The sequence below is a fragment of the Molothrus ater genome, chromosome 12 (assembly GCF_012460135.2).
Source record: "Molothrus ater isolate BHLD 08-10-18 breed brown headed cowbird chromosome 12, BPBGC_Mater_1.1, whole genome shotgun sequence".
NCBI lineage: Eukaryota > Metazoa > Chordata > Aves > Passeriformes > Icteridae > Molothrus > Molothrus ater.
In genome coordinates this window covers 13,625,102-13,644,831 of record NC_050489.2, presented here as the reverse complement: position 1 = coordinate 13,644,831, position 19,730 = coordinate 13,625,102, and the positions used below count along the sequence as shown (strand labels likewise).

Genomic DNA, 19,730 nt, shown 5'->3' with positions numbered 1-19,730 from the left:
CTTGATATATGGAAATTCTTTTTCTTCTTTTTTAAATTGGTTCCTACAAATTTTTGTAAGCATTATGCTTACAAGATCAACTCATTTTACAGAAACAAGAAAATCATGACTGCTGACTTGATGACACAGGAACTGCTTCATCTAAGCCCTTGTCCTTGGAATGCCCCAGCTCAGCTGTTGCACATCTCAATAACTTCCAGTTGGTTTCCTAATGTTGCCCTTCAGTGTCTTCATAGCCATTTAGACAGGCTAAACGATCATCCTCATTTTTCTGCTCTGTTCTATATAACAGCTACTGCCTTCCAGATTATCTCATGCCAAGCACTCTGCCCAAGGGAACTGAAAGCATTAGAGTGAGCAAGAAGTCTGTCTCTTCCCAGAGGAGAAGCAGCTGTCAGAAAGGTCCCCCCAGTGTTTCACAGGGTCAGTACTGTGTCTGGGCATCAAGAGAGGGAAGCCTTGAAAGTGCCCCTGGTGGTTCTGCACTTTTTGTGGAGTGAAGGTCTCCGTAACAAAGGCATAGGAAAAGCCAGGCATGCAAATCCAGGCAGGATCCACGGTGAAAATGTTACTGACACGTCTGTCAGACTTGTATGTGCTTTGGGGGTTGAAAAATGTCAAATGCTTTGGAAGAGGAAGGAAGTCTATGGTTACTTGAGATTGTTTTTCCTTGTCTCCTGTTTCTGTAGCAACCCAGTGCTGTCCTGGCTCTTCAGTCTCTGCAATGTGGACCAGCAGCCCCTTGCTGCAGATTCCAAGGTGAGCATATGTGGGCTCACTCTGGGGTTTGAAGGAGGGATGTGGTGCTTTTCTTTTGGGAGGTCCTCAAGTTGAGAAGTTTATTCTGGAGTGTCAGCAGTGGGTTGGCCTGAACCAAATCAGCAGAGCTGCTGAAGGAATCAAAATCTCATCTGAATTGGGAACATCCATGCTGGCTCTAAGACATGAGGAGAAGGGAGCAAGAGATCAGATTGAGGCAAGCCATGCAGTAACATGTCTCCTGGAAAGCATCCCAGCTCTCCAGCAGCCATCCCCTTGTATTGCTGCCAAGCACAGAAACGTGAACCTGAGAGAATCCCAGACCAGAGCGTCGTGCCTGCAGACAGATCCTCACTGTGAAGAAATGAGGGTGAACTGAGAAGCCCACGCTGGGGTCACACTTTGAATGTTTACTGTTTCTTCCTGTGAGACCTTGAGACTTGATCACAAAGGTGATTAATGCTTTACATCTCCTTGCAGGCCATTACGTTCAATGTAGGGGAGGAACGTCATCTCTGCATCCAGTTTAACCCAACTTATGAGAACAATCTGAATAGCTGGGTGACAGAGAGGGTTCTCAGGATGTGCTTCATGGAGCATCCTCATGAGGACCAGATCACTGTTCAGGGAGAAGTCTACTTCCCAAATCTCCATCTCCAGACCCAGGCCATGGACTTTGGCTGCAACATGAATGACACTGAACAAGTGCTGTATGTGGAGATGACCAACTGCAGCCCAATTCCTGCCCAGTACCACTGGTCATTCCAGACAGACAGCCAGACACCATAAGGTATGTGAACCTCTTCTTCCTGGTGTCCTGTACTTCCTATACTTCACAAAGACAAGGCTGTTTGTCTGGGATTTGAAAAAGTGGTTTTGAGTTTTCCTTGTGGAAGTAACACTGGCCAGTTGTGATCAGGCTGGAAGCTCAGGGAATAGGCAGATCTCTACCAGTTTGGTGCTGGTGTAGCCTACGTACTGGTTCCCCTGGGAAGGAAAGCTGCTTTCTTAGACATCTGTGGCCTGAGGCAAAGACCACCTTGGTGAAATGAATTTTGGCCTGTTCAACCACACTCACCTTCAGAGAGCAGCTCTTTGGTGTTTGGCAGAGATCAGCAGGTTCTACAGCTTTAGGGATAGCTGCAGCTGCTGGGGGGAGCACCCATCTGAACAGCCCTGGAAGCAGGGTCACCCAGGGCTGGGCTGTGCTTCCCAAACCCAGGAGCAATCCTGCACTCATACTGGGGCACATGTAAAAACACATTTCTGGAGGAACACAGTTCCTCCTTTCTGACCTCGCTGCAGTGTGCAGAAGTCTGAGCTGGACAGTTTTTATGACAAGAGCAAATGATTTTCCATAATGCCCCAGGAAACCAAGCCAAGTTAACTACTGGGCATCAAAGTGCTGCTGTTACAAGGAACTGAGCTCATCCAGGAGCAGTGTTGTTCAGAGGACACAGCCACTTGGGAGCTGTAAATCAACTATGGCTCTGGGGAGGGCTCAGGAGAGAAGCCCTGGGCACTGAGGAAGTCCATTTCCAGCTGGGTCTCATCAAATTCCAACAAGTTTTTTTTGTGTGCCCCTTCTTGATGCACAGCACCTTCATGAGCAGACCCTGGAATGCAGAGAAAAGTTGCCAAAAGCAGGTGGAGGGAGGTGGAGAAGAAAGAGCAGGGCTGTTAGCTCTGCTTGGAGGTCCCTGTTCTGCCAAATTAGATTAGGGTTTAATTACAACCTAAAGGGGAAATCTAATTTTTAGGCTAGAACAATGCATATTCAATAACAGAGAAATAAGCACATTCCAGTGAACTCTGCGAGGAATTAATTTCCTCTGGGGCCACTTGTTGGCCACTTGCCTGTTTCTCTGTATTCCTATTTTTTTAGAACCAATTTAGGCTTTTGGAAATGGGAATGCTGAATCAGTGTTCAGCTTTTAATCACCCCATCTCCCCCTCAATTGGCTTTGCTGGACCTGAGCCTGCAGGCACTTGCTCCTCCTGATGCTGCGTCCCCTGAGTCTGTGGAGTCGGTGGCAGCTGAGGGTCCCAAGCATCTGGCACGAGAGCAGCCTCTGCTCCAAAGGGCTTGGCGTGGCCCCGTTGCTGCCTCTTTCCTGCTGAGGATGCCGGTTCAGCTGCCTGTTCTGCTCGGCATGTTAATTAAGCAGGAATGTATTTTCTCTGGGTCCCTCAACAGCCACCATGTGATTGTGCGTGGCAGAGCTGCAAATGAAGATGGTCTCCAAGCTATTAACACCTCAAATTGCTCGTCAAGAGCCCAGCAGAAGGGCAGCATGTCAGATATTATTTCTGGGCCACATTAAGCACTGTTGGTATTCTAAGTGATCAGAATAAACTAATTCAGTCTGACACCAAGGGAATCAGGTATCAAGACTGAGGAGGGTGGGCTCAGTAGAACTGAAGCATCCATACATCCAACCTTGCTGGAGCCCATCAGCAGAGCCTCCCAGCATCCATCAGACACACACAGTTATTTTGACCAGGAGATGGGTTTTTTCCTACCTGGATTAGACTCTTGTGTGCTTAGATTTTATTTTCTTCCAGCAGTAAAAGCCTGTTTTTCCTCCTCACTCTCTAGTCCCTGCTGCTGCTTAGAGGTAGAATCATCAGAGTCCAGCTGTTGCTGTGTGGTTGGACATGCCCAATCCATGCCAAGCCATGCACATTCTCTGCCACTGTGGAGCCATGAGTCTCCTGTGGTTACTCTTTGTCTACACTTACAGGGTTAGAGACAGACTCAGAACAGGCTCTCTTCACCCCTTGTATCTTTGATATCTCAAAGCTGAATTAAGCCTTTGCACCAAGAGGTTTTCTGTAGCATTAGAATGGACCTTTAGAGTCTCCCCACAGGAAATACTAAATCTGGAGTCCAATTCAAACATTTTGCCCTATTTTTTACCTTCAAGATTTCTTCCTGAAAGACTAATTTGTCCCATTTCTAAGGCCACTAACCATCTCCTCAGCTTTCTTTGGGTTTCCCCTCAAAAGGAAGACATTCGATACAAAGGATATTCTTAGAGAACTGTGACAGAGGCTGCAAAAGGCTCATCCCCAAATGTAGCTTTTCTCTAGGGCTTTCATCCTTTATTCAGGACCCATGCTTTGTCATCTGCATTGATCATTGCTGTTCCTGCATCACCTCTTTGTCCCCTCTGTGCAAGATATGTTCCCTTTCTGGGACAGAGGTAACAGGCACACATATATGAGCAGTCCATGTACCAGGATGGATCAGCAGAGAGCTCTGCACCTCTCTGGCACATGTCAAACCACCTTCATGTGTTGATCTGACATCTCTGGTCAGTGGGAACATCTTGGCTACAGGGTAATGAATTGCCAGTAGATTCTTTGAGAAAAGGATTTCTTGAGCTAAACATGTAGAAAATTATTCTTCCTGTTCAGGATTTTCTTGGCCAGAATTTGTGAACAGGAGCCTTTCTCTTCCCAAGTGGCTCTTTCTACGGCATTAGTGATTTTTCCTGTCTCTGTCATCTCTCATTGCATGTCCCCAGGCAGGTGTCACTGCAGGGACCCTGCGAGCCAGATCCCAGCCTTGGTGCTGACCAGAAAAACCAATTCTGTGTTATAGTTGATAGGATTTTGCTTTTTTGTTTTTATAACAAGGAAAAAAATGGAAAATGCAGACAGTGAAAAAGAGTGCAAGGCAGAAATCTGACAGCAGTGCTCTGTCAGCCACTGGCGGGGAGAGGCAGCAGGAACATTGGGAACATCCATCAGAAATGCATTTATCCCCCATGACCCTGGTGCTGGGGAGCCTCAGATGAGGGACAGTAGTGCCCACCCCCTTCTTGCCCCTGGTCCTCTCAGCTCCTTAGATCCCTGTGTTTTGGGCTTTGGTAGCCTCACAGGTGCTATTTCCCTGCTTAAATCCCCTGGGTAACTTAGAAGAGCTGAGTTGTGAAGGAAAGACTCTCCTGGTGTGTCCCTCAGCTGCAGGAGGTTTAGCAGCAGCAGAGCTGTGGTTTGCTCAATGTAACAGAGAAGCTGTTTCCTGTTTCTCAGAGTTGGAGGCTCTTGGAGCAAGTGCTGGGTGCTGGGCAGGGATCACCTCTGGGGTGGCCATGTGGCTGCCATGAACAGCTTGCAGAGAGTCTCATAGGCATAGGCACTGAGGAGTTGAAGCAAAAGAGACTTGAAAATTTGCTACTTGCTTCATTCAGACAGAATGAAAAGTAAGATTCTCACCATGGAGAGGGTTGTGAGGATGTATTGTTACCAAGTCTGTAGTAGAGACACAAAGCTGGACATGAGATGTGGGACAGTGATGCTTTGTTCGGACAAAGATGGGTGGTGATGGTTTCCTATGTTCAATGTGTCTGTGAACTTCTTTTGTACCTTCAGCATAGTGATAGTCACTATGCACCTCCCATCTCTCTGCCTCTTCCAGAATGGTGCTGCTCTTTTCCCAGCTCTCTGGCTGGCAAGTCATCTAGCCTGCCCCTAGGCCTGAGCATGGCACCTTCTGGTTGAGCTCTGGGAGCACTACAGCACGTTTGAGGCAGCTCCTTCTGCCTCAGGGCCGGTACCCACTGTCACACACGTCGAGGACTTTGACTCGAGACATTGCAACAGAAGCTGGAGACCAGAACAGCTGCATGGGAGTCACTTTAACTCTCACACTTGGGTTTGGGGAGCCTCAGCCGCCTCTTCGCGTGGGAGTTGGGGTAGATTGTTTTTCTGTTGTAATCTTGAAGTGTTCCTTATTGTGAGTTTATAGTGGATTGTTCCATGTACCCCATTCGGTTTCCTCAATGGTTTTGCCCAGAAGTTGTTTACTGCTATTTTCCCACCTAATCTTATGTCGGTCCCCATGTCAGCCTCCCTGATTTCCAGACCCTTCCCTGCCAATCCTGGAAGTACTGCCCTCTTCCCTTGTTCATCAAATGTAACCCCACTCCTTTCTCTAGAACCTTCCTTGTCTATCACCCTTGCCTCAAAGTTCTATTGGTGTGCCCAGCCTGATCCCCTCCCATGTTATCCCCTATTGGTTACCTGGAATCTGATCCCCACCCTATGTTCCTCCCCTGCTGTTCTACTATTGGTTATCCTCCCCTGGTACCCTCCCCTGTGCTTAAATTTCTGTTACCTTGTTGGAGCTTTGTCATTTGTCCTTGGACTTTCTTGGAGAAGAAACTCTCCTGAGAACTTACACAAGTGGTCCTTCTCATCTCCTTTGTTCTTGACTTCCTTGATTTCTATCAGCAGCTGCACAGAGCAGCTTTGCTGCCTCCAGGAGTTGGGCAGCCCTGCTCTGCTGCCACCCTGACCAACCCCAGAGGCAGATAGGGGACAGCCACTCTTGGCACGGGCCAGGAGGTGAGGGCTAGCCAGAGGATCACCAGGCAACTGCCCTTGTCAGAGAGTGGCAGAACCTCACTGAGTTGTTATTCCTCACTGGACTGGGTTTTGGAGGAGTGAATTGAGGGTACAGAAACTAAAGGAGAAAGCATTGCCTAGGGGAAAAGCACTGTACATCCCAAGTGCTGGCAGGTGCTTAACCATCTCCCTAGCTTTGTACTGTACCATCAGGACCAAGCCTGGGAGATGTTCATCTGTCATTCATGCTCGGATCAAGCTGGAGGATGTTGGATGGGGATTGCCTTCTGATTTTTGGAGCCAGTCAGCAAACGCTCTTGCTCAGCAAACATTCTTCTTGCTCTGCCAGCACTGTTCAGCTGCAAATCTGGGAAGCAGCCTGTTTTCAGGGCTAGTTGATTTGGCAGGTGAATTGTTACACACTCGTTAGTGGATTCTGACTTCCATGGCCACCATCCTGCTGTCTAGATCAACCAAGACCTCTGGGCTCTGATGAGCATTGGCATCAGGCGGTCAGTGTTTGGTTCATCCTGCAGCACCAGTTCTTCTTAGCAAAAGTGGTCCCCTGAGCACTTGCACTCCATGGTGTGGCTCCATGCCAGTGAGCCAGCCCCCTCATCCATTAGATGGTTGATAATAGTTTGAGATTGTTTCGGCCCCAAGACCTCTAATCATTTGCTTTACCAGGTAAAACTGCCCATTGCCAAGTGCCAGCTATCCCAGTTCCCTCCTGAAACTTTGGAGGCAACTAGCTACTAGATGGTTTGATTAGTCTTTCGCCCCTAGACGTGGGTCAGGCGACTGATTTGCATGTCAGGACCGCTATGGACCGCCACCAGAGTTTCCTCTGGCTTCACCCTGCCCAGGCACAGTTCACCATCTTTTGTGGTGAAGGATGCCAGACCATGTTCATGTGTTGAAGCAAACCAAAAAGCATGGACGCTCACACTCCACCTCCCTGACCCTATGAGGGGGCTGCGGGCAAGACCTGGGATCCCACCTCAGCCAACCCTCAACGTCATTGTGCCGTGGGCTTTCTAACAGAGCACTGGGCAGAAATCACATTGTGTCAACACCCGCCTCGGGCCTTCATGATGCTTGTTTTCATTAAACATTTGGATTTCCCTGATCCTCACCAGTTCCAAGCCAGCTCTTAGGCGCCACCCGGGACCCCCCCAGGGGTCCATCCCTGCATGAACGGCTCGGCTGACCCTGCTGGCTTCTGCCCTTGCTTTCTGCACATCTTCATTGGCCAAGGCTCACAGGGGGAGCCCAAGGTACGTGGGCTCTGCAAAGGACATCCCTCTCCCTATCCAAGCCATTCTGTCAGTGCTGCCTGGACGGTTCCCGCATGTATTTGTTCTGGGCAGGAGGGGCAAGAGGTGCAGGAGGCTCCTGTACAGCACTTTATTGTTTATGAAACAAAACATTGATGTTTCTTTTTGGTTTGTTGGTAGGAACAGCCCTCACTGAATGTGTCAGTGATGGGTAAGGTGACATAATCTCCGAAACATCATTTCTCTTTTAATTTTTCCATCTTTTCTCACCCTTCATTCTTTTCCTGCTTCCTGGAAGCTGTGCTTTAAACAGCTTTCCCAAGAGAAAATCCATCTGAAACCCTGGCACAGCTCTGCCAAAAATTGCCATTTCTAGTATGGCTGTGTTCTTTTCTGGTGTATCCCTGTCTTCACAGGGTAGTTGAGAAATCTTTAAACTCTTAGAAGAGGCTCAAGTTCCTTGTGGTAAATTTGAATCCAGGTGCTAAATCTTTACATGTTTTTTAGTGTAAGTCTGCACTGGGGATTTTTGTGCTGATTCCTTCTAGCCCAATGTGGTTCCTAGACAGGGAGCACAAGCTAAAACTAAATCTTATGATAAGAATCATCATCCAGATGCTCCTTAAACTCTGACAGATTCCTGCGTATTGTCTTTGCCAACTCAGAATCAGTAGCAGCTGCTTAAGGTATGGGGACTTCGGGATGTTAGAGATATGTCACCATTCGTCTGTATGCCCTGACTGTGACAGGGAGGCAGCCAGGAGCAGAGCAAAGAGGGCTTCACTTCCAGGGAGATTGAATGGGGTTCAGCAAAGAGCAGGGCAGCCACAGAAATGCCCATCGCAGAATTAGATAGAGCAAGGATTGATTTGCTCTCCACTGTGTGCTTCATGCAGCAGAAGGAGGTAGGAGTTCCGAGGGGTCGGGCACCCCAGGGGTGCTCTGGGCCCAGCTGCCATGCCATGCATTTTCTACAGTGCTTGACTCAAAGCTGCCTTTTCAGTGGCTCTGCCCTCAGGAGAGTCATCCTCCTCTGCAGGAAACCTTCCCAGCTGGGAGCTTGCTTTGCATGTTCCCCCTCACTGATAACTGTCACCTCTTTCCTGCCTTGCTGGCCTCTGTCACCACCCGCTTGTCCCCAGCTGTCCCCAGTGTCACTTGGACCAGGTCAGTCCTGTCTGGTCATCTCTTTTCCCATCTCCAGGAGCTCTGTGGGACCATTGGACTGTGAGCACATCCTGGGAGTATGCCTGCCTCGCTCTAGGTAAAGCAGGGAGGAATTCTGATGTACCATGTGAGTGACCTTTAACAGTAACTCAGGAGCGATGTTAACTCGGCTTTTACATGGGGTAAAAGCCCCCCACGCCTTTAATCTAATTTCTGCCAGGGTGAGGATGCCTGCATTTCTGGGCAGGAGATGGATGGCAATGCTGGCATACATAGCAGGGTGGAGCTTCAGTGTCTGATTTATTTTGGGATTTGACCCTAGGAAGTATATTAAACTGGAGCACTTTTTTGTTTGCTTTTCATTTTGTGCTCATTATCGTTGCAGCTTTACCTTCGCCTTCCGTGCCCCATGGTGACCTGCTGCAGAATCCCATTTGGAGGCTGGGCTGGGGCTTCTCTGCCTGCCCGGGATGTGCCTCGACCACGCGGGCCGGTGGAGACACCTTCTGGGGGTCAGCAGAAATGGTTCTGACGAGCGGGAACGTTTCCTCTTAGGTGAGGACTTCAGGACGTGCTCTATCATTTTTCACCTCCCTCCTTTTCTCACGCTGCTCATGGCCCCTATGGAAGGACAGCAGTGCTGGCAGGCAGGGAACCTGCCAGCCATGCTGTGAGCTTGTCCTCAGGGTTCAGCTTTTGAGATCCAGCTTCCCTCTCCTGCAGCCTTTGCCCTAAGAAGAGGACAGACTGAGAATCTCTCTTTTTCCATGGCTGGAAGCCTTCGCTTGCCTGTCAGATCCAACCAGGAGCAAAGCAGGCTGCTGCTCTCAGGGGTTATGCTCAACCAGTTCTTTGGTTTCCCACTGTTTCCTAATATTGTTAACCCTTGCAGCCATACTCTGTGTTTTCATGCTCTCAGCACTTGCCCCCATGAAGACATCTTAAAATGATGAGTATCCAGATCCTGGCCACGAAGACAGCTGGAACACATCTCTCCTCCTTTGCTCTCCATTACAGGAGTCAATAGTCATCTGTTTGTAGAGCTGATTTTTGAAGTAGCTGCTAAGATTGTAGTTGGTGCAGATTTCTTTAAATAACACCTCCAAATTACAGCTGTCAGGGCTTGTTTAATTTTGAACAAAGACTACAAATTGTATTTCTGTTAGAGCTGCTGATTTCTTCAGAGGGACCTTTGGCTCCAGTCTGATTGAGAAGTATTTTTTCTGTCTCATAGAGAATCAGGAGCTCACCTGATGCTTATAAATCCCCTGGCTGCTGTGCAAAGCATGAGGAAGGAGAAGATTTAATGGCTTCTGTCATCTGTACAATCAGTGCAAGTCAGAATAACCACAGTAAAGTCAGTGGAGACTACTCCTAGGGTCATAACTTGTCCAGAGAGGGAAGTTTAGCTGCCTAAGGATGATCTGTACAAGGACCTGCTGTGCCAGCCTGCAGTGCTGATTGTGGCTGGCCCTGGTCCTCCTCACGTTGGAGCAAGTGGCTGAGGAGCTTTAGCACCTGCACCCCGAAAAATTGGATGAGCTACATCTCATAGGAATACTCTGGGAGAGGCATGAGCCATGTTTGATGAAGCCTAAGGGGCCTCAGACTCCTCCCTGACTTTTCAAGAGTAATGGTACAGTTGTGGTCTGTGGGTTTCAGCAGGAGCTGAGGACTCTCAGTGAACTCAAAAATCAAATCTTGCAAACATCCTTGAGCTGTCCATGGCTTGCTCCAAAGTGCCCTTTTAATCTGCATCTGGTTGCCTGAAGGAGAAATTCAAAGTGCTGATATCATGTAAGGCCATTTAAATACCTCCTGGGTGTGTGGTCTCTGGTGCTTTGTCCTGGGATCACCTGGAAAGAGTTGGTGCTTTGTTGGGAGGCTGGTTTTCACACAGTACCCTGGCTGTGCCTAATGGGAGGTCCCTGGGGGCTTGCTCTAGGGAAGCAGTATCGACACTGTTGATTGTCCAGGAGTTGGCCATGATGATCTTGTGGGTCCTTTCCAACTCAGGATGTTCCATCAAACTCTTGCATTTAATGTAGAAGGGGGTTGGTGGCTTCTGGTGCATGTCCTCAGTGTTGGCAGGGACCTCAGGCACTGTCATTACCTCTCTGTCCTGATGTTGGTGGCTCTTACACAGCCTGAGCTGGCAGGGTCGTGTCATCCCATGTGACTCTTCACATGAGGTTTGCAGAAGCAGTGTGATTTCTATCTGCTCTATTTTGGGAGGTGGGTGTGGGAAGTGGTGTAAAGCTGTGTCCTGAGCAGGCTCAGAAACCACCACACAGGCTGAGACTTTTTTTTTTTTTTTTGGTAACATCTCAGAGTCTGGGACCAGTAGGTGTCATAGGGCTATCCTGGCCCTTCTAGGAAAGATTCCTTTCTCCCTGGTGTCAATCTACCTGTGTTCCCATTAAAGTCCCACATTAATTCCTAGATGCATTTTGTCTTGTGTGGCTGGGTTGGATGAGAGGAACACAGAGGGGTCCACAGTTTGTTGTCAGTCCCTCCAGCTCCAGGCTGTCCTGCTTCTGTCAGGAGGCTTAGTCTCAGCTCCACAGTGCTGGTGGAAGCATTTCCACAGCCCTTTGGCCGCTCTTTTGGAATGGGTCCTCTCTGCAGGCAGAGGAGATGCCCTTTGTTCCTTGCCTTCTCCCTGCAGTCCCAGCCATGGCCTGCAGAGTCTTCCTATGAAGTGCAAGACATCTCTGCTTCTGAGGAAGTTTCTTTTAAAACCAGCCCTAGGTGGTCACAGGACATCCTAGAAACAAGTGGGACATCCACAACTTCCCTGGGCAAGCCTGTGCCAGTGCTTCACCACCCTGACAGGGAAGAATTTTTTTCCTAATATCTAAATCTACTTCCTTTCAGTTTGAAGCCTCCCCCCTTACCTGTCACTACATGCTCTTGTAAATAGTCTTGCCCCATCTTTCCTATTAATTCCCTTCAGGTACTGGAAGGCTGCAATTAGGTCACCCCAAAGCCGTCTCTTTTCTAGGCTCAACAATCCTAATTCTCTCAGCCTTTCCTCATGGGAGAGTTACTCCATCCTTCTGATCGGCTTGGTGGCCTCCTATGGACTCGCTCCAGAGGTGAAGAAACATCTGCTGTGTCACAGCGCCGTGGGGAGAGAGACGATAAATACACAGATAATGCACGTGCTGTTCACCTGCGTGCTCATTTCTCCCACTGTGCAAATGCCTTCCACAGAAATCCCTTTCCGGGGCGAAGGTGAATCTCTCGCTTGCATCCTGGCATTTCACAGCGTGGCTGACGGCGAGAGCCCGTGTGCTGTGTGCTGTTGTTTTCAAACGAGCCAGCTCGGCTGCTTCTGTGGCGGGTGTGAGCCGGCCGAGGCTTTGCCCCGTGTGCTGTCCGCGGTGCCCGGCCCGGCCCAGGCCGCTCTCGCCCGCTGCCCTCAGAGCGGAGCGCTCGCGGCGCCAGCCCGGCCTGAGGGCGCGCCCGTGTGGCCGAGCGCCGCCACTGCAGCCCGGCGGGCGGCCTGCCTAGGGCCGCGGCGCTTCCCCGCCGCCCTCAGGGGCCCGGCGCAGCTTCGCCCGCCCTGCTCTGCCCTGCCCGTCCTGCCTTGCCCTGCCCTGCTCTCCCTTGCCCTGCTCTCCCTTGCCCTGCTCTCCCTTGCCCTGCTCTGCCCTGCCCTGCTCGGCTTACTGTGGAGGCAGAGTTCGGAGCACGGCATGTGCGGTGTGGGACCCCCAGCTCTGTGCAGGGGCTGCGGTGGCAGAGCGGGTCTCTGCGGCCGAGCCATTCTAAACGCACTACCCGCCCTTCCTGAGCCACTCTGCAAACTAAGCGAGGATGTTTTTAGAGATGAGACTGGTTTTTAATCTGTAAGCACAATGTCTGCTGTGTTTGTTAGTTCGTGGATTTGTTTTTGAAGGTGTCGGTATTTCCTCACCTTTTCCATCACAGCCTCTTCTAAAGATGCTTCAGTATATTTGCATCTCACAGTGACACCCACCACATATGGTTTCCTTTCACAAATACTAGGTCTTGTTCATGTAACTAATTTTTCCTGTCTCTTATATGTGGTTCCTGGAACACTTTCCAGGCTTTCTTTTTAGCATCCTTTGTTAACATTTTGCAGATATAGTTGTGCCTTTTAATTCTCGCAGTGAGGTGTGGTTTCTTAGCACCAGGGTCTTGCTGTCTGTCCTGCAGGGACAGGAGGATGGTCACACCAGCCTCACCACTGAACGTCAATCTGGAACAGCTCCATCTGTGCCTCTGAAACCAGAGTCAAACATTTTCTCTTTGTCACAAGTCTCAGTGCCTGTGGGATGAGTGACCTGTGCAGAAGCAGCTGCCAGAACACAGCTCCTGGGGGCTGGTCCCCAGCTCTACATGCACCCCTTGGCAGCACAGGGAGAAGACCACCAGCTTGAGGTTCTCCATAACACCCAGAGGAGTTTGCCTTCCAAGAGGCCAGTGAAAGTGGGGTCTGTCCTGCACCAGTCTCCACCAAAAAAAAAAAAAAAAATGCAACCAAGCATTCAGTGAGCAGCAGCAGTGCCTGGGCACTTCTGAAATGCCTGCCCTGTCTGCCCATCCCCTGCCTGCTTCTCCTTCGGTTTCAGTCTCATGCTGGAGGGGTCTAAAAGGAACATTTCTGCTTTGTCATCATGTTCAAATAAGAAATGCACCTCAAATAAGGTATGCACCTCTGCCTCCAAGGGGGAGACATTGATAGTTTTATCTCCTTGCAGCTGCTGGGACAATTCTGTGTATTTGTCCATAAAAAGGGAAAAGGCTGCAGAGGGCACTTGTTTTTAGCACACATTGAGGAAAGCACTGTGTGCTGGCAGCGGGAGGTGGCACTGGAAAACCACAGCCTAACAAACAGTGAGGAAAAAAGATCCCAGTCAGGGGCACGGGACACAGTATGTGTGCTCATCCTTGCATTACTTTGATGCCCCTGTCCCTGGTGCCTCCATATCAGGAGCCTGATGATGTACAGGCCACTTCAAGAGAGTTTTACACAAAATTAATTCAAAAGTGCCTAGCAAATAACAGTACACCAGGCACATGGGTTCTTTCCCTTCCTTTCTTGGTTTGCCTTCCCTGCAGGGAAGGCTTTTCTCTATAGAAAGACTTTTGAAAAGATGACTTAAAAATAGTTTAGCTTATCTCTCTCAGAAGAGTAATGAGACTGCCTTAGATTTCATGGGTTAGCTCAAACCCTGAGGAAATAAAATAGGATCAATTCCCAATGAGAATGCAAAACATAACAAATGACCCATCTCTCAGAGGTAGAACTGTGGAACTGAATTTGGAATGAAAGGGTTAAAGGGGCAAAGAGAAATCCAAGCCTACACATCAGGCTGGCTAAAGATCCTCTTCACTTTTTAAACTATTTTGATGGAATGTTTCTGGGTTGTCAAAATACCTCTAGACCTCCAGAGCTCCCATGGAGAAAATAACTTAATTTCAAATGTCATTAAAAACAAAAAAAAGAGCAACACTAAAAATAGAAGTACACCAGCAGTTGCAACAACATTTTTAGGCAGACTTTATCCAGCAGTGAGGATGCAATGTAATTACAGGAAATGCAGTTCCCACTGTGATTTCTCTGCAGGCTCCCCTCTGACACAAACATAGTGGCAGGCCAAATCATAAAATCTGAGCAGTATTACAGATTAGTGAAAGGCTGGCACGTACTGGGTTGCATGGCAACGTTTTGGTAGCTGGGGGGGCTGCAAGGGTGGCTTCTGTGAGAAGCTGCCAGAAGCTTCCCCAGTGTCTGACAGAGCCAATATCAAGTGGCTCCAAGAGGGAACCACCACTGACCAAGGCCAAGATGATGATAATGCCAAAGGAAGAGAAGCTGAGTGGCCAGGATACAACCCAAAGTCTTAACTTCTACAGGAAAGAGATTTCTCTGGAAGACATTTCAGTGACTAGAGAGTGAAGAAGAAAGAATGGCTTGAACAGTTGGAAGGAAAAAAAAAATCTAAGCACACAAGAGTCTAATCCAGGTAGGAAAAAGACCCATTTTTCTCCCCTGGCCAAAATTAATATGTGTGTCTGATGGATGCTGGGAGGCTCTGCTGATGGGCTCCAGCAAGGTTGGATGTATGGATGCTTCAGTTCTACTGAGCCCACCCTCCTCAGTCTTGATACCTGATTCCCTTGGTGTCAGACTGAATTAGTTTATTCTGATCACTTAGAATACCAACAGTGCTTAATGTGGCCCAGAAATAATATCTGACATGCTGCCCTTCTGCTGGGCTCTTGACGAGCAATTTGAGGTGTTAATAGCTTGGAGACCATCTTCATTTGCAGCTCTGCCACGCACAATCACATGGTGGCTGTTGAGGGACCCAGAGAAAATACATTCCTGCTTAATTAACATGCAGAGCAGAACAGGCAGCTGAACCGGCATCCTCAGCAGGAAAGAGGCAGCAACGGGGCCACGCCAAGCCCTTTGGAGCAGAGGCTGCTCTCGTGCCAGATGCTTGGGACCCTCAGCTGCCACCGACTCCACAGACTCAGGGGACGCAGCATCAGGAGGAGCAAGTGCCTGCAGGCTCAGGTCCAGCAAAGCCAATTGAGGGGGAGATGGGGTGATTAAAAGCTGAACACTGATTCAGCATTCCCATTTCCAAAAGCCTAAATTGGTTCTAAAAAAATAGGAATACAGAGAAACAGGCAAGTGGCCAACAAGTGGCCCCAGAGGAAATTAATTCCTCGCAGAGTTCACTGGAATGTGCTTATTTCTCTGTTATTGAAAAATATATGCATTGTTCTAGCCTAAAAATTAGATTTCCCCTTTAGGTTGTAATTAAACCCTAATCTAATTTGGCAGAACAGGGACCTCCAAGCAGAGCTAACAGCCCTGCTCTTTCTTCTCCACCTCCCTCCACCTGCTTTTGGCAACTTTTCTCTGCATTCCAGGGTCTGCTCATGAAGGTGCTGTGCATTAAGAAGGGGCACACAAAAAAACTTATTGGAATTTGATGAGACCCAGCTGGAAATGGGTCTGCAAGTGGGGAAGTGGGTCACTGTGACTGAGTGCCCTCCTGAATGCCCTCCCCACCCTTCCTGATTCACTTTGTAAAGTAAGTGAGGGTGGTTTTAGACATGAGACTGTTTTAATTTGTAAGCAAAATGTCAGAGGGCTTGGCATGAGATGGTCTGTGAGGCAGTAGTTGCTGTTTAATAGAGTAGAGCAGAAAAATGAGGATGATAGTTTGGCTGTCTAAATCACTATAAAGACAGGGCAACATTACGTAGCCAACTAGAAGTGTTTGAGATGTGCTACAGCTGAGCTGGGGCTTTCCAAGGACAATGGCTTAGATGAAGCAGTTTCTGTGCCAGCAAGTCAGCAGTCATGATTTCCTCCTTTTTTCTGTAAAATGAGATGATCCTGGGTAATTCCCTGGGGTGTATTAAGCTATTTTATGCTAAGGGAGTTGTTGGAGCCCTCATCCAAGAGAAGCCCAGTTGCTCTGCACTGAGACCTCTATAGTGGAACTCTGACCCGGCCTCCCCCAGCCTTTTAGTGGCTGAATTGGAGCAAGGGAAGTCAGCTTTCTGCCCTGATATGCAATTCCTTTTTAAATGTCCTTGGAAATAATCTTTACTGACGGTGGTGTTGATTTATTTTTGCCTTCTTGCTTTTGTACTGTTTTCATGCTGTGCTTCTGCTTGTTGCATATGTCTCATACCACTGCAGCCAAGGGATTTGCCATGTCTCATCTGGTGCCTCATTATTTATCTGCTGTACTGCATGATTCAATTAAGTGAAATGATTTTAAAGTGTTATTCTGGAAGGCTATGTCTCTTTGAAGCATATTCCTCTTGTGAATGGCCCGAAATCATCTGGGATGGAGAGGGGTGAGGGGGGGCTTTGCTGTGGGGTAGAGGAGCACCTGCCAGGGAAAACACAGTGGGTGTTCTGCTGCATTGCTTGCCTGGTGGGAAATGGGTTAGTGCCAGCTGAAATTATTTCTGTGCCTCTCCTGCAGCCAGATAGAACTAAAGCCAAAAGCCTGACCTTCACTATCAGTGGGGAGGAGCATCTGCCCTGGGTGAGGGTCCTGTGTCCAGACCTTTGTAATGTAGAGAGGACCCTGTGCTGTGCTTCAAGAGGCAGCTGCTGGGGGAGGCAGAGAAACTCCCTCTGCTCCTTTGTAACAATGGTACTGTGCCTGTCCGTGTGAGGACCTGCTCAGGGAATGTCCTGGTCTGGGAATCAGTGATTGTCCCATTAAGGAGAGGTCCCCCAAAATATTGCAGACTTGGGAACAGGTCTCAGAAATTCTTTTTAAGCAAATGACTGTTCTCCAGGATGGGAGTTCTGCTTAGAAATGTGATTTTCTGACCAGTTTGTCCTCTTCAACTAAGCACAACATAGGAAAGGTGGTGGGGGGTTTTCTGCCCTGTCTCTCAACTCACATTTTGTTCTCGTGGGCATGTGTGATGTCCCAGTTTCATTAGACTGTATTTGATCCCTGTTTACTACATTTTAATTAAACTTGGTTGTGGTTTAATTACATTCTCATTACTTTCAGTACCTTTTTTTTCTTTTGTTCTGTCTGATTTTACTTGACCTTGGTGCTAAGTGTTGTGTTTGTAGCAGGGAGACACGCTGGGTTCCCCGGGCTGGACCAGTGGCACTGTGGTGTCAATCCACGTGCCATCCTGTACTTACTCACACCTGTGTCATTGTGCTCTGTGTTCCCTTTTCTCAGTTTATTTTGAGGACTTTTGTACAGAAAGTAAATTCATTAACCATGAAGTGTGATCATCCAGAGAGGGAAAACACGTGCCCTGCTCTCGACTTGGCCAAGCAGCAGCCACATATTAGACATGGTTTTCTTTTTTGGGCTTTTTGTCCCCCAAGCTTTTCTTATGGAATCTTTGCAGGGTTTCCTCCTTTCCTTCCTAGTTGTAGGAAGCATTTTGTTCTTCTAGACATGGTAGGTTTAGTCGTGGGGGATTATCACCTCATCAGTGGACTCTCTGAGGTGTTTGCTGCATGTGGGACGGTACCAGCCTGAACACAGGCAGCCCTTGAACCCATAGCCTGCCAGCATGGAAGCCAAAATCCCTCTTTGGCTCAGCTTTCCACATGGCAGGAGCTGGCTGGAAGCAGATGGAATGAGAGTTGTGAAGCGGTCGAGCTGGAGAAGGATTGTCCCTCTCCGACATCCTGGCTGGCTATCCAGCACCGCTGGCAGTAGGGGAGCACTGTCCTGATCTCCCTGGTTTGGGACAGCACCTGAGGCAAACACTCTGTGCTATGACAGCAGTGCCACCTTGTCCTAGGACATGGCTTGTAGCTACAGTCAGCAGAAAAAGAGAGTGCTCTCCAGCTGTGGTGAATCCAGGTTTATCGGGTCCCAGGCAACCCAACAGCCGGAGAGAAAGGCAGGGAGGTTGCAACAGCTTATAAGGAGGGAGGGAAACAGGGGAGGAGTCAGTCCTCTGGTGAATAGAGTTTTAGAGGGGAGCGGGATACAAAAGATTGACTTAGGGAGAACGCCAATGGGGATAACTTGAGAGTGGGGCCCCGGCCCCCAAACCACTCACTCCACGCTCTAGCTGGAAGTTTCTAGAGAGACGGATGAGAGCGCAGAGTGAAGGACAGGGCACCGGGGAGGGATTTGAGAAAGGATACATTAGTCTCCAAGGCAACTGGGGAGGAGTTGGGATAACTGGCAGCACAAGGGAGGGAGGAGAGAACCAGGGCAGAACCATTACATAAAAAGGGGAAACAGAACAGTCCAGCTTGTACAAACACAACTCAACAGAGTTGAGCATATTGGCCCCACAGAAAAGGCTCCATGGTATGGAAGTGGCATCTTCTGTTCCTACCTCTCTCTATCAAACATCAGATAAATCCACAGTGAGGTGCAGATTCTTGGCACAGCTGCTCACCACATCAGTCCCTTTTGCTGTCAATCCTGCCCTTGCCAGTAATTCCTGTTTAGTCTGGACTCTCAGGTTCTCCCTAGGTACAATATTTCCATGCTGGGTGTGCCGAAGGCTCCGCAGGGAGTTTGAAATTAGATGCCCTGATCACCTTCAAAAGGCATCCCGTGAAGTGTGAGGTAGCAGATGTGCTGGCACAAGAGGGAGAATCCTTTGGGCAGGAGCTGTTTAGACAGGCACAAACAATCGGTCTGTGCCACAAACTGAAGTGTTGCAGCCTGCACCAATACCACCACACCCTGAGGCTCAACCCTCACCCGCTGAGGAACACCAGGGCATTCGATCCAAGTATTTCACTGGCACTTGAGGGGAATTTCAATAGGTATAGCTGGGGACACTTACTAAGACCTACCGGTGTGTCTGTGTAGGTGCATGTGCGAGTTTAATTTAAACACTTAATAGATAATTGAGTGACTGTTACGGTTACGGCAAAGTCTGTCGAATCACTTGGTAAATGTTAAATTAATCAATGATTAAGTGCTGCTAAATCCTTTTAGACATCAGCCTGTGGCCAGGACCGGGACTGTGCCCCTCGGGCTGTCCGGACGAAGGCGTCTCTCGCTAATGACGCTCCCGTTAATGAGGCGCGGTTAATGAGCGGGGTGCCGCGTGTCTCCGCGCCGCGCGGGGGCGCTGTGCGGCGGGCCGGGGTCACGTGTGCGCGCCTGCCGGCCGGGGTCACGTGGCCGCCGGTGGCGGCGGCGGGGCCATGAACGCGGAGCGGGACCTGTCGCCGCTGACGCCCGGCGTGGTGCGGGCGCTCACCGACAAACTCTACGAGAAGAGGAAGGTGGCGGCCCTGGAGATAGAGAAGTGAGCGGCGGGAGGCTCCGGGAATCGGGAGGGCAGCGAGAATGAGGGCGGTGCCGGTGCGGGCGGCCCCGGTGCTGGGTCAGGGAGCCCGGCCCGGTGCTCCGGGAAGGGCGGGGAGAGGTGTTGCAGTGCCGGGTTTCTCTGAGGCCCCAGGGTGGCGGGGGCTGGCCCGTGATGCTTGGGTGGGTCCAGCCGTACAGCGGGAGGGAGGGGCCCGGCTGCCCAGTGGTGCGGGCAGCGCGGGGATGGCGGGCACCCCGCGGTACCGGGGCTGCTGGCCTGGCACCCTGCGGGCAGGGGCTACGGTGACGCGGTGACCCTGTCGGGGACAGCGCCGTGGGCGGTGCTCGGGCAGCAGGGACCTCTCCCAGAGCCGCTCCCTGTCTGCCAGCCCCATCC

The 19,730-nt window shown here is 49.7% G+C and overlaps 1 protein-coding gene and 1 long non-coding RNA gene across 2 annotated transcripts in view; both read left to right on the top strand.

Moving 5' to 3' along the window:
- The first annotated feature begins 679 nt into the window (after window positions 1-679).
- On the top strand, window positions 680-9,673 carry LOC118691287 (uncharacterized). The gene is made up of 3 exons (XR_004980987.2): window positions 680-759; window positions 1,240-1,549; window positions 8,944-9,673. It is a non-coding gene; the product is annotated as an uncharacterized LOC118691287 (long non-coding RNA).
- Window positions 9,674-19,219: 9,546 nt separating this feature from the next.
- Window positions 19,220-19,730, top strand: part of VAC14 (VAC14 component of PIKFYVE complex) — a 59,559-nt gene continuing 59,048 nt past the window's right edge. The window contains exon 1 of the mRNA XM_036390388.2: window positions 19,220-19,331. Coding sequence (XP_036246281.1) covers window positions 19,228-19,331 — 104 coding nt within the window. The 5' untranslated portion in view covers window positions 19,220-19,227. The remainder of the gene's footprint in view (window positions 19,332-19,730) is intronic.